The sequence below is a fragment of the Thermothielavioides terrestris genome, chromosome 2 (assembly GCF_000226115.1).
Source record: "Thermothielavioides terrestris NRRL 8126 chromosome 2, complete sequence".
NCBI lineage: Eukaryota > Fungi > Ascomycota > Sordariomycetes > Sordariales > Chaetomiaceae > Thermothielavioides > Thermothielavioides terrestris.
Window position 1 is genome coordinate 3891597 of NC_016458.1, and position 13573 is coordinate 3905169.

General features: G+C 60.9%; 3 protein-coding genes across 3 annotated transcripts; 1 reads left to right on the forward strand and 2 right to left on the reverse strand.

Annotated features, from left to right (window-relative positions):
* Positions 1 to 5338: 5338 nt before the first annotated feature.
* THITE_2095206 (uncharacterized protein) lies at positions 5339 to 7286 on the reverse strand (the record flags this gene model as incomplete). Its single annotated transcript, XM_003652160.1, has 7 exons — positions 5339 to 5766; positions 5856 to 5918; positions 6239 to 6565; positions 6686 to 6834; positions 6917 to 6984; positions 7049 to 7090; positions 7156 to 7286. The coding sequence occupies 7 exons, from the start codon at positions 7284 to 7286 to the stop codon at positions 5593 to 5595; spliced, it is 954 nt and encodes a 317-aa protein (XP_003652208.1). The 3' UTR covers positions 5339 to 5592.
* A 646-nt stretch (positions 7287 to 7932) lies between these two features.
* Positions 7933 to 10083, forward strand: THITE_2113437 (uncharacterized protein). Its single transcript, XM_003652161.1, has 2 exons — positions 7933 to 8140; positions 8218 to 10083. Exons 1-2 carry the CDS (start codon positions 8113 to 8115, stop codon positions 9891 to 9893), a joined length of 1704 nt encoding a protein of 567 aa, XP_003652209.1. The 5' UTR covers positions 7933 to 8112; the 3' UTR covers positions 9894 to 10083.
* THITE_2113438 (uncharacterized protein) lies at positions 10083 to 13542 on the reverse strand. Its single transcript, XM_003652162.1, has 2 exons — positions 13101 to 13542; positions 10083 to 13034 (listed from the first exon to the last, which is right to left on the reverse strand). The coding sequence occupies exons 1-2, from the start codon at positions 13294 to 13296 to the stop codon at positions 10273 to 10275; spliced, it is 2958 nt and encodes a 985-aa protein (XP_003652210.1). The 5' UTR covers positions 13297 to 13542; the 3' UTR covers positions 10083 to 10272.
* Between the last annotated feature and the right edge of the window lie 31 nt (positions 13543 to 13573).

The window sequence follows — 13573 nt, forward strand, 5'->3', positions numbered from 1 at the left end:
AGTCGCAGGCAGGCACTGCCAAACGGGTGGCTGCTGTCTCGACCAGGAGTTGCTGTTCACTGGCAGGCGGCAGGAGAGAAGGAGGCATCTCAGTGTTGAGTCAGGTCGTCGACGGGGCTCCACGACCGCGACTCCTCCCCCACTTTTCGGATGCCCGAGCCCCTTGCCTAGGTCGGCCGGTGCCGCAGCTGCCCGCCGGACCACCAACGGACCCGGGAGCGCAGTGTCTGGGTGTATTCCGTACACGACGGAAGAAGGTGTATGCACACTAATGTACACAGCACGCTAGGGTTTTCTGTCCCAGAACTCCGGATCCTTGACCGGTCTGATATGCCGATGTGGGTTCTGTGGGTTGGGGGGCAGGAGTCCTCATCACACGGAACAGGCCTGGCACTCATCACTATCCCGTGCACGAACAACACGGTCACACAATGCACGGGCAGTCGGGCGCCCCTTACCACGCCGCCGAGGGCTGCCGGGGTTGATTCACGATTCACCAAAGCCTAAGCCCATCCGCCAGCCATCCCGGGTTCTCCGGTTGCTGGCCAGCTACCGCAGTGGAAGACAAACTGCTGTGTAGTGGACGGCTCATCTCCACAGTAGGTCCATTTCCCATCCACAGGCGAACATCAACACCGGTGAGAGGGACCTTTCCCGCTTTTGCCTCTTCGGTCTGATAGATGAGTTATCACGCCGTATACAGTATACTAGCACGGGACCTCGACCCCAGCAGAGCCTTTTCGAAATCGGCAGTGCCCCGACAGCTCATCTCATCACAGCTTGTTGAATCAATCCTCGTGGAGACGCCGGGTACGGCCCCGACCCAGTTCTGGATTGAGTTCCGGACTGGTTGCCGGGGGCTGGGCTCCGCCTGCGCTCCTTCCTTCCTGTGGGCCGGTTTCGCTTACGCCCACCCCTGATTCGTGCATCTGGCGGCGAGTTGCCCTTGCCCCCCTGGCGGTCTGCACTACGGAATACGGATTAGCACAGTACACGTCCGTCGAGGTGAACGCTTCGGCTTCCGCACCCATCAACAAAATTGAACAAGCTACTCCGTACAGGCTTTGGCACTTTCCATGCCCTACTCACAGTAACTACGGAATACATCCAACGGGCTTACAGATAACGGAATCGCCAACTGAAGCTGAGCTCATCTACAGATGAGTCCTTCAACCGGGACTTAGTGTAAAAGTAACAGAGGAAAGGGAAAATTGTCCGTGCCTGACTGTATCGTTAATGACAGGTCAATCTCACCCCTGGCCATCATCGGCTCTTGACACGAGTTATCTCCGTGGGTTAGTTACTGCGAAAGCGCAGAGCGGACGCGGTGATTCCACCTCCTCCGCGTCCAAACCACTGTTCAAAGTGCGGGTCGTGAACCGTCACAGACACTCACTCGCATGCACTGCTATTTAAGGATATCCCGTTGCAGCTCCCAAAGTCCAGCAGTGGGGGCGGCTTGCTTGTAGTGTAAGTCATGACTCCACATGATTGGAGGACGGACCCGCGTGGGCGCAGAAGGGTGGCATTTGAGGTGGCAGCACAGAGCTCGGGCGGAGTGAACAAGCAATTGCTAAGCTCACTGTCAGCCTGCACACACAGCAGCAGCAACGAGACGCAACCCTGAGCTTGGACAGGGCCGCGAGGCAACACGGCAGTCGCTTGCCCCCCGTGGGCCTGGTATGTGCTGTTACACTATAAGGTTACTATCTCCAGCTCTCGCTGCTCAGCTTAGTGTACGCCTGGCAAACCGATCATGCAGCAGAGACGGTGCGGAACCCTGGTCTTGCGAAGCCCCCTTCTCTAAAGGGGAGAAAAGCCGGCTGCCAAGGACTTCGAATCCGCCGACCAAGTTGATTCTTTACATCTCTTCTCCGACTCTTTTTCTCTCGGGAGTTGTGGCTGGAATCGGTCTCTCCTCCACATTGCCGCTCTCTGTCGGCTGGCTGGTGTTCAGCATGCATTCCTCTCCCAGGCTGTTACTCCGTACACTCCTGTGTACAACTATACAAGTGTACGCTGCTGGGAAAGTGGGGTCACCTAGCCAGGCGGGAGGCTTGCCGTCGCCGATCAGCTTCCCAGTGCTGCTCAAGAGCAACGGCGGGCAGGGCGATCTTGCCGATCTACCACACCTTCCTGAACGATGGAATCTTCCATTCTTGCGTAAGGTAATGGCGGGGCACAGATCATTGCGGGGAAGCTCACCGAAACTCAGCAAGCCAGCTGCTGTCGTTGGAACTCCCGTCACATTTTGCAGGCTGCACACACACAACGCAGACGGACGGCGGACGGCGTCGGGTCGCTCGGCTCCGTCCCAAACCGAAGCGCTCGAGAATAAGCCTTGCCCAGACTCCACCGGTGCCTGTCAATGCGCTCACTGGACAACATACAGAGTACATACTGTGTGCGCGCCAGCCAGTCTTTTGGAACACGATCACAGTACGCCAGCGACTGATCAGTTGGTAGGTAGGTACTTATCTAGCTGTGGAGGCTTCAGGCGAGACGCCGCTCACAAAATGCGGAACAATGGCGCAGAGCGGTCAGCCGGGACCACGAATTACTGTGCTGTGTTAACGTAGTTTGTGATACCCGCCTGACGCTGACTGACTGACTGATGATCATCATAGGCACAACTCTCGCTGACTGGCTTGAAACGGGCGGTAAGTTGGTGACATTGGAGGCCCAGGATCATGCCTCATCGCCACCTCTTTCTGACCGACACCGGCCTGTGCGTCTTGCCGCCCGTCAGTGGGCGGGCGGATGCAGGCGCGGCGGCCCCTCCAACTGTGGTTTGTCGTCTTCGGCGGCCGGCCGCGAGCCGCGATGCACGGGGAGCTGAAAGCTGACCAGCATAGAACCCGAGTGCAACCTCACCACGGGGGGGGGGGGAGGAGATGGGTTGCTCGCGCACTGACATCCAAGCGGTCTGTCATTCCGTCCATGCCGTCATCACCTCTCTTGCAAGCGGCGTATCGCTTCGTACGCAGAGACCGCGCCTCAGTCATGATGAGGTTTTCCAGTATCTCAACTGCCATGGAGCGCCCACCTTCAGGGGGGTGGGGGGAAGGCGGGAAATTGCGACCCCTTCTGGTTCCTGGTGGCCACGTGTTGGTGGAGGGGGCCCTGGCCCAACTCCTTCCCAAGGCCCCGGCCCCTCGCCATGCAAGCTGGGTGCCGTGTATCCGCGGGCCGAGGAGGTACTTCGCGGTACCTGGGGCGCCACCCCGGCTCTCTGTGGTCCAGCACCCAAAGAAAGGGGAGGGCGGGCTTCCCGACAGGGCAGCATCCCTGCGGCGGATCCGCTCAGATCGTTCTCCGAACAGTGCGCGAGCAAGAGAACGACCTACCCTCCACCAGCTGAGTGGTTGCACTGCAGGGCAAGCACAGTGTTGCCACTGCAAGCGGCAGAGATGCAAGATGTGGAATGCAAGTCTTCAGCACATACCCCGTATTCCGTACTAACTCAGGTAGTTTACAGTAAGTACTCAGTCAGCCCGGCACCAGGTTTCCTCAGAAGTTTCGGGTTTCAGCAGTGGTCGGACCCGGAGCACGAGCCGGTCGCAGCTCCCGGTGCCGACGTGTGGGGGAACAAATCAAGGCTCATCTCGCTCGTTCCCGGTTTTTGATGCGCAGTACTCCGTAACTAACTCATTAATCCTGCGATTTTGAGCCGCCTCGACTGTCAACCTTGAGGTCCGGATCTTACCGGCTCTCATGATACACTATACCCGCGCCCAGTTAACGTTAACGCCAACACCAACTACTGTGCACTGTGTAACGCAAGGGCCAAGCCCTGCATCTCAGGGTTGGCACAAGCTCTCCGGAACTTGAGCTCCAACGACTCTCGTTCCTGCAGCGGGGTCGGACCAGAAAAAGGGGGAGTCGGTGCAGCGTGGCTGAGCAGGACGGTTTTTCCCGTCGCGCCAATCTCGCTTGGGATGTTTCTTGTCCGCCTGCTCCCCGAGACAAGCCCCCCACGCCCTCCCGAGGCTGGACGCTGTGGCTGCTCGCATTGCTTCTGGCTTTGATTGAGTCGTCTCTCAAATCTCGTCGTCGCGAGAGAGGCGAGAGAAAAGGGGGATACGGACTTGGTCACGAGGGACCCCGGCTAGTTATGTGGCTGCGGGCTCTCCTCGCTGTGTCTCTCTCACGTTCACTAACTACAGCAAGCGCACCCGGCGAGTCAGGTCTGCAGGAACGGAACGCGTCCTAGCCCGTACCTAGCGTTACGCAAGTCGCCGACTACTTCTGCGGTTGTCTGCGGTGGCAGCAGGATCCCATGCATGCGCCCGCAACCCCCCAGGCACAGAGAGAGAAAAAGAGAGCAACCGCACCGTAAACTGATAACGTTGGTTACTTGAGTGGGCGCTTCACCAGCAGTATACCCACCTCCCTCCTCCTTCGTCATTGGGTTCCACGGTGTCTGCCTCTGGAGGAGGAGTGGGATCTCGCAGTGTGCGTCTCGGGTCGGTCGTCGCCATGCGCTTGGCTGCGTCCCTCATCTCGCTAGGCCGCTTTCTCCGACGCGATGCGCCGGATGGGGGAGGGGCAGGGCGTTGTGCAGACTCAGCTGTGTGTCGTGTAGTTATTGTATACAGTGTCAAGGTAGGCAGAGGCGTGTTGTTGCACTCTCGCTGTGCGCCCTATGGAGGGAGAGAGCGCACCCGTGATCGGGCGGACGCGCGGGTGGCTTGCCATGTCCCGAGTTCCCGGTCCACGAGGATCGGTTCTGCGAGGCCTGCTTGTGTTTGGGTTACGAATCTGCGTCGGACATGGTTGCATAATGTCCGCCGTCAAGAGACAGTGGTCGAGAAAGGTTTGGGACACAAATCCGCCGCTCACGTCCCAGCCCTCCCCAGCCCTAGCCCCAGGCGAGCTGGGCCAGGCCTCCCTACGCTAGCCTAGGCCAGCCTCACCTGAGCATAAAAATCCATCAGCTTCTGCGAGGGGGAAAAAGCCATCTTTGCCACCGCGGTGCTTTGATTGGCACAAGCAAACCTGCGGCGGCAGCGAACACGAGAACGCAGCATTGCCGGGGCCGTTTTGGCCTAGATGTACGATGGAAAGGCTTGAACGGCGCAGCGGGCCTGGGCTCTTCCTCGAACAAGTCCCTCCGCGTTTCCGGGGTCCTTGTGGTCCTTGTGGGCGGGGATACCCAGCGAGTTTTCCATCGACAGCGAAGCAGGCAGGCATAAAGTCAGCCCGTTCTAGAACGAAGGCTGGAAAAGACGTTTCAGCTCAGACGGGTGGGCCGGCTAGCTTGCTGCGGGGAAGGTTTCTTCAACTGGGACGAATCGAACGAGAGGCACTTGCAGCCGGAGCCGGGGGGAGAGGGGGTCACGCATCGGCGGTGCGCAGCCGGTCCAGGCCAGCGGGTGGGCGGTGATGTGTGGTTGACGCCACGACACTTGGGACCTAGCCCGGCTCCGCATATTGCCGGGCCCACAGCAACCACAAATCGCCATGTGCCGAACTCCTCTGCGGGCTACGGCGTGTCTAGAACTTCCCCAGTCTTTTGCTCGCGTTGCGTTGGGCTCGTCGGGGACCTTTTGCTAGGCTGTCCCGGACTTGGCTGATGCGCGCTGGAGCTAGCTAGGCCAACAGTATCTGGATGGAGGACGAGACATCCCCGACACACACGCCCGGCCGTGTGCGGGCTCGAAGACTGTAAGTGGCGTCAGCGGTGGTGACCGAAACCGAGACATCGGAGACCAGCTGAAGGGCGAATGAAACCGGAGCCGGGACGGAAGCGGCAGGTGAGAGAGCCTGCGGTTGCCGCGGCCCCCATGGGCCATGGGGCCAGGAGGTCAGCGTGACACACCCAACGGCAGGAAGAGCTGTCGAGCAGCGCAAACCATGGTTATACGACATAGCATGCATTCTTCGATGCGCGGGTCTAGCTCGAGTCTGACCTCATCCTGCCGGTGTCCAACAAGAGGTTAACAAGATCAGCTTGACCATAGTACGAAAGCGCTCTATACGCTGACCTCCTTCTATCACGGGTGGCAACTAGAACCGGATGGCAGGGACATCTAGCCAAAAAAAAAAAAAAAAGTGCATCCCTCCTAGTGTGCTTGCCCTGTCTCCCCAACCTCTAAGGCCATCATTACCGAATCACTCTGGCCCCCCAACTTTCTCTTTTCCCCGAACCCCCATATCCAAGCCCCCACCATACCCCCCTCCCCCTCTCTCACCCCCTTCCCCCCACCACCAACGCATTCCGAATCTCCAACCTTACCCTCCCTCCCTCCTCTCCGTCCCCCTCCCCCGCCGAGGAGGGCAGCAGCCTCACGGACGCGAGGTCGCGCACGACCCAGTCGGGCCCGGCCGCCAGCACCTGCTCGGCCGTGTGGCTGGTGACGACGGCCAGCACGGCGCAGCCGGCGGCCTTGCCGGCGCGGATGCCGGCGGGGCTGTCCTCGAGCACGAGCACGCGCCGGTCGGCGCCCGCGAGCCCCAGCCGCTCGCGGCCCAGCCGGTAGCACGCCGGGTCGGGCTTGCCGGCCGCGACCGACTCGGCCGTCACGAGGTGTGCTGGTGTGGGTAGGTTGAGGACTTGGAGCCACTGGTTTGTGATTGACTTTTAGCCATTTTTTATTTATTTTTTTTTTTTCTTTTCTTCCGAAGTGGGGAGGGAAGAGAGAACGGAACAGGTGAAAACAGAAGAAAGGGGGGGTGGACTTACCCCGGTTACGAGGGGCACGGTGCCCGAGGTGACGATCGTCCAGGGTGCGCTGCGCGCGATCAGGCCTTCCAGGAGGGACCGCGCGCCGGGGATCTCGACGGCATCGGCGCCGTACAGCTTGGGCAGTTGACTCTCCATGTGTTGGACATCTGCGGCGTTGGGCGGTAACGATGATGCCGCTGTTTAGCTGCCTCGGACGGTACGCGAGCAAGAGGATACCTGAGCACTCACATTCCGGGGTGGCCTTCTCAGGGGCTATGATCTGGAGGGTGTCGATGCTCCGCCGGCCGTGCGAGGTCCTGGGGACGATGGGTCAGCTCACCTGCACAGAGGGAGAGAAAGAGGGAGAGAGATTGCCCTCACTGCAGGATGACCTCGGGGTCGACGCCTATCTCCTTGCCGATACTAGGGGCTTCTTAGTTGCCGACTCGCTCATATAGACCCTCACGCCGAGCCAGAGAGTCACTCACGCGTGCCAGTGCTTGACCACGGCATCGGTTGAATCGATGATGGTGCCGTCCATGTCGAACAGCAGGCCGTCGAAGGCGACAACCTCAGGCGGCGCCGAGAAGGCGGGTTCCGCTGGCTCCGTGCTGCCCATTATTTTCACAGCGACTCTCGAGTGCTGTTGATAGTAATATATATGAGAGAATAAATATCCCCTCGTTTTCGGGGTACGTCAGATCAATGAGCGGCGGAGGACGGATACCCTGAGTAGTACCCCAGCAGCTACAGCTTGGAACTAGCAAGACGGTAGGCAGTGTTCTTGATGTTCTGCAATGCTTGCGCCGAAATGAGCTTGTGCAGATGTATTACTTCAAAGCACTGGGTTTGAAGCTCGGTGATGGTAGCACTGCCGACGGAGCGGGCCGGCACCAGGTCGGAGTCTCCTCAAACAGAAAAAGCCGGTCTTGGGCGCCGGAGGAAGCGGAGCTGCCCGACTTGCCATGCGTCACCCTCCCCGAGGTACTGTGTAAAATTTACCTGAACAGACACAGCACCTGCCATACCGTACTTGGCAGTATTCCGTACATAGTACGGAACACATCCGTTCTAATCCTCATCCAAAAGGCGGGCTGCTCCAATCGGCCCGTTCTTAGCTGGGTCCGCGAAGCCGGGTCGCCGTCCCATGTGCTGTTGACCTGAAAATTAAGTGGACGGAATCCCAGCCACGCTTCAATTGTGCGTGTCTGGGGGAGGGAGAGGGGCACTGTGGGGTGCTGGCTGATAAGGAGCTTATCGAGGCGGTGAGTATGGGCACTACTTTTCAACCGCTGAGGTCCACAGTAATTTTTCGAGCTGGTGCTGAACAGAATAACGTGAGCTGATATCAACCGCCAAAAAGCGTCTCGTTAGACCGTTAGAGAGGAGAGAGCACAAATTGCAGCCCGCACCCGAGGACCACGCAAAGAAGGGAGCGAGCGACAATGGCCGGGACAATAAACAAACCAAAGAGTCAGCCTCCCCCCGTTCTCCAATCCACCCCGTCTCAACCCCAGCCCCGCCCCGTCCACTGACTGACACACCCGCAGAGCCCAAGTCCAAGCGGATGCCGGTGCGCCTGCGCCACAAGATCGAGAAGGCGTCGGCTGCGAAGCAGCGCAAGGCCCGCAAGCTCGCCAAGAAGAACCCGGAATGGCGCAGCAAGCTGAAGAAGGACCCCGGCATCCCGAACTTATTCCCCTACAAGGAGAAGCTGCTGCACCAGATCGAGGAGGACCGCGCCCGGAGGAAAGAGGAGCAACAGCGCCGCCGCGAGCTCGCCAAGGCCGCCAGCACCGCCCAGACCGAGAAGAATGAGGGCGATGAGGACATGGGCGACGATGGCGTGGCTGAGGATGTTGAGGCCAGCGACGTGGATGATGCTATGGACGAGGATGTCGGCGACGTCGACGAATCGAACCCGCTGGCCGCCCTCATCGCCAGCGCCAAGAAGGCCGCCGAGCAGTACGAGAAAGAGCTGCAAAGCGGCGACGAGATGGATGACGACGATGACGAAGACGACGACAGCGAGGATGGGACGGAGGCCGGCGTCATCGAAGTGCCCGGCGGCGCCTCGTCCCGCAAGGCGTACGACAAGGTCTTCAAGCAGGTAGTCGAGCAGGCCGACGTCATCCTCTATGTGCTGGACGCCCGCGACCCCGAAGGCACGCGCTCGCGCGACGTCGAGCGGTCCGTCATGGCTGCCGCGGGCGGCGGCAAGCGCCTCATCCTGATCCTCAACAAGGTCGACCTGATCCCGCCGCCCGTCCTGCGCGGCTGGCTCGCCCACCTGCGCCGCTTCTTCCCCACCCTCCCGCTGCGCGCCTCCGGGCCGGCGCCCAACGCCCACACCTTCAACCACCGCGACATCACGGTGCAGAGCACCAGCGCCGCCCTCTTCCGCGCGCTCAAGTCGTACGCCGCCTCGCGCGACCTCAAGCGCGCCATCTCGGTCGGCGTCATCGGCTACCCGAACGTCGGCAAGTCCAGCATCATCAACGCGCTCCTCGCCCGCCTCGGCGGCGGACGCAGCCAGCGCGCCGCCTGCCCCGCCGGCGCCGAAGCCGGCGTGACCACCTCCATCCGCGCCGTCAAGCTCGACAGCAAGCTCACCCTGCTCGACTCCCCGGGGATCGTCTTCCCCTCCACCACCTCCGGGACGACCACAGCAACAACAACAACAACACCAACAGCCTTCATCCCCAAGAACCCCACCGAAGCGCACGCCCACCTCGTCCTGCTGAACGCCATTCCGCCCAAGCAGATCGGCGACCCGGTCCCGGCCGTCAGCCTGCTGCTCAGGCGCCTCTCGGCCGCGCCCGACCTCATGGACCGCCTGGCCCGGCTCTACGACCTGCCGCCGCTGCTGGCCCACCCGGACAGCGGCGACGCCACCACCGACTTCCTCGTCCAGGTCGCCCGCCGGCGCGGCCGCCTCGGCCGCGGCGGCGTGCCCAACCTCGCCGCCGCCGCCATGACCGTCCTGACCGACTGGCGCGACGGCCGGATCCAGGGCTGGGCCGAGCCGCCCCCGCCCGCGCCGGCTACTGCTGCTGCTGCTGCTGGTGCGGGTGGTGATGGGAAGGCGGTGGTGGGAGGCAGGATTGCTGACGAGGAGGTCATGCCCGATCAGAAGGTCATTGTGACTGAGTGGGCGAAGGAGTTCAAGCTTGAAGGGTTGTGGGGGGACGAGGGGGAGGCGGCGAATGATGTTGAGATGCAATAGTGTCTTTGATATCTATATGCTCGGTTGGTGGAGAAGGGGGTGGTAGGTAGTGGTGATGCTGTTTTTTTCTTTTATTGGGTTGAGCGTCCGCCCGCTTCTGCGCCGGCCATAGTATTTATTTACCTGGGCTGTTGGTTTTACTCTCGAGGCGTTGAGGAGTCAAAAAAAGGGGCAGGTATCGTAGACAGGTTACATGATTCACGCACACACGATCATGGCAATTTCGAGCGATTCATTCCGTATGCGGGGGGACATGCAATGCCATGCTGGCTTCATTGGCCACCATCTTTTCATCATCTTTTGATTTCCTGCGGGAGTCGTAGCACCGAACAAAGCCATCCATCCAATTCTCCGTTACTTCCAGCAGGCGCTGGCCCCCTCAGTAGACGCTCAGCAGCTCCATCTTGACGCCGCGCTTGCCCATGGCCTCGTCCTTGTGGTCCGTCACGCGCACGCGCACCTTCTGGAACAGCTCGACCGTGACGGCGCGGCTGCCGCTGGTCGTGAGCGTGTACGTCTCGGCGTCGTACGCGGCGGCCGGCTCCGGGTCGGCCAGGTCGCGCAGGCGGATGAGGCCCTCGATGCCGAAGCGGGGCACGAGCACGACGAAGCCGTTGCTGAAGATCTTGAGCACGAAGCCGTCCTCCTCGGCGGCCTTGCCGCGGAGCGCCTGGCCCACGTAGTAGGCGATGCTCGCGCGGCCGGCGAGCTGCGCGTTGTGGTGCCGCACGTTGAGGTTCCGGCACACGGCCTCGAGCCGGCCGCGGCTGCGCACGCTCGGGTCGACGGCCTCGTACCCGATGGCGGCGGCCAGCTGCCGGTGCGCCACCAGGTCGGCGTACCGCCGGATCGGCGACGTGAAGTGCGTGTAGATCTCGCTGGCGAGGCCGTAGTGCCGGAACTCCGGGTACGCCTGCGTGCCCGAGCAGAAGTACTCGGCCGCCATCATGCAGCGCGTGGCCATGATGCGCACGAGCGTGTTGAAGAAGGGCTCCTTGGGGTCGACGCACGCGTCGAGGCTGTCGGCGAGCGCGCGCGAGGACTCGACGTTCAGGTCGAGACCCCGCTTCACCCGCAGCTGGTTGGCGAGCTCGTCGAAGTTGGTCTTGGGAGGCGCGCCGTGCCGGCGGAGGATGGCCGTCTGCGGGAACGCCTCGTAGATCTTGCGGGCCACGCTGACGTTAGCGAGCAGCATGAATTCCTCGACGAGCGACATGGTGTCGAGCAGTTCCTTGGTCTTGACGTCGATGGGGTCCGACGTCTCGGACTCCATCTGCACCTTGACCTCAGGCGAGGAGAGACTCAAGGCGCCCGCGTCCATGCGCTTCTGCTTTAGCTTCCTGGACAGCGCGAGCAGGGTCCGGATGCTCTTGGTGAGGTCGTCCTGCTGCGAGGGGTCGTCGACCCTGAGCTGTGCCTGCTCGTAACTAAACGCCTCGCGAGACTTGATGACCGACTTTGTGAACCGCACATTCACAATGTCGGCGTCGGGCGACAGCTCCCAGAGCACCGAGAAGGCATACCGCTCCACGTAAGGCTTGAGAGAGCACAGATCAGTGCCCAAAAGCATGGGAAGCATGTCGATACGCTTGTCGACGAGGTAGACTGTCGTGCCGCGAATACTAGCTTCGGCGTCCATGGCGGTGTTGGGCTTGACGAAATGGGACACGTCGGCAATGTGGACGCCGACCTCGATGTTGCCGTTCGGAAGCGGCCGCGAATGGAGAGCATCGTCGATATCTTGGCAGCCGATGGGGTCGATACTGCAGATGAGGAGATGCCGAAGATCTTCCCGGCCTCTCCACCCCGGATCGTCCGTGCTCTGGGGCACCCTCCAGTCGTGGCCTTCCTTGGGCAGGCAGTCGAGGACGGTCTTGGGGAACGGGCGGTACTGGACGTCATACTCTAACAGCAGAGCTTCCGTCTCGGCGGCCTTCGTTTCCATCTCGCCCAGCGACCTGACAAAATGGCCGGTGGGGTGGCGCGAGCTCCGGTCCCACGCATCGATGGTGACGAGGATCCGCTTGCCGACCAGCTCGGCCACTTGGCGCGTGCGTAGCCGGATCTTGGGGATCTTCTTGTCCATGGGAATGAGGAAGACGGTATCCTGCTTGCGCCCTTGCTGCGCTGACTGGCTGACCGACGACTGATCGATATGGCCGACGTACTGGCGCCAGTTCCGCTTCACTACACCCACGACTTTCGCAGTGGGCTGAGCATGGCCTTCGGTCGTCTTGTTGTGGGTCCGCTTCACCTCCTCCTGCAGCGCTTTGCGTTCCTTCTCCGAGACGAAGTCTGCCGTCTCCTCGGCGTCAGGGTTCTCGTTCTTCGTGATGGCGTCTTCCTCGATCACCCGGGTCGAGGGCTCCTTCCACTGCTCTTTAGGCAGCACCTCGACGACGACGAGGTCGCCGTCGACGGCACGATTGATGTTTTCCCTTCCCAGGATCAGCAGGGGCTTGGGGAACGCCGGTACCCTTATTGAGCCTTCCAGATAGTTGTAGGGGGAAACATTGAAGATGCCCTGGTGCAGCAAGCCGTTCTTTACACCCGTCATCATTTTCGACATGCTAAAGTACTCCGGATAGAGGGGCTCGCCGGGCCGCTTGTCCTTGATCTCCAGGTCCTCGGTCTCCGGGAGCATGTCGAGGAGCTTCTCACCGTCCTTGAGTTGCTTGACATACTCAGCCAGGGAGCACGCGGGGATGCCTTCCTGCTTCGCCTTTTGCAGGTTGGCCCGGTCGTTGCTAAGCATAACCACAGCGGGCACCTTCTTCGCGGCAGTCCGCGCCAAGTGCTGGCCGTACCAGGCGACGGCCTTCCGGACGGCGCGGTCATTGCGGTCGTTGACCGACTCGCCCTCCCGGCGGGCGACGTGGGTCTCGAGGCGGAATTCGTTGAAGAAGACATAGAAGCGCTTGTCCTCGCTCTTGGTCAGGCCGATGAGGCGGTTGTAGAGCGGTAGGGAGCGGTTGCGCAGCTCTTCCAGCACGACCTGCAAAACGACAACGTCGTAGAAGGCCGAGCTCTGCTCAAAGAGGTCCATGGCGGTCAGGAAGGCATTCGTGTCCGGCACCAGGTAGTGGCCCTGGGGGAAGACGCTGGTGCCGGCGGGCGCCTCGGAGAGGACAAACGGGGTGGCTTGTGAGAACGGTCAGCGCGTCCTCTGGGACAGATGGTTTCAGGCACAGCAAGAGGCAGGCTCACGTCTCCCTGCGGCATCCCGGGGCGCGGTCTTGAGGCAGGCCTGGCACAGCCGGGACGAGCACGGAATGTCTTGGCGGAGATAGACTTCGCGGACTATTTTCTGGACTTTGCCGCTCTTTGTTGATCTCACGTAGACCTTGCTGGAGATGTTCGCCGCGAACGGGTCCGAGTCGAGCGATCTCTTGAGGCTCGCCATTTTCCCTCCGTGGAGTGGCGTCGGATTGCAACGAGTTTCCTCACAGCCGCGGCTCCAATACGTTTGTAATTTCAACGAATGAAAGTTTGGTGATGAACTTGGCTGCCTTGATGACTCCGTCCCTTCCTTGTCAGGTTGTTTTGTGCCTGCATTTTTCGATCGAGTTGTTCTTGCACACAACTGGACGCGCTTCTTTGACAAATCACCGACCGCCTAGCGCTAAAGCATACAGATCAAGCTTATCTGCTGATACCTAAGTTATCTTATCGTCCGACAT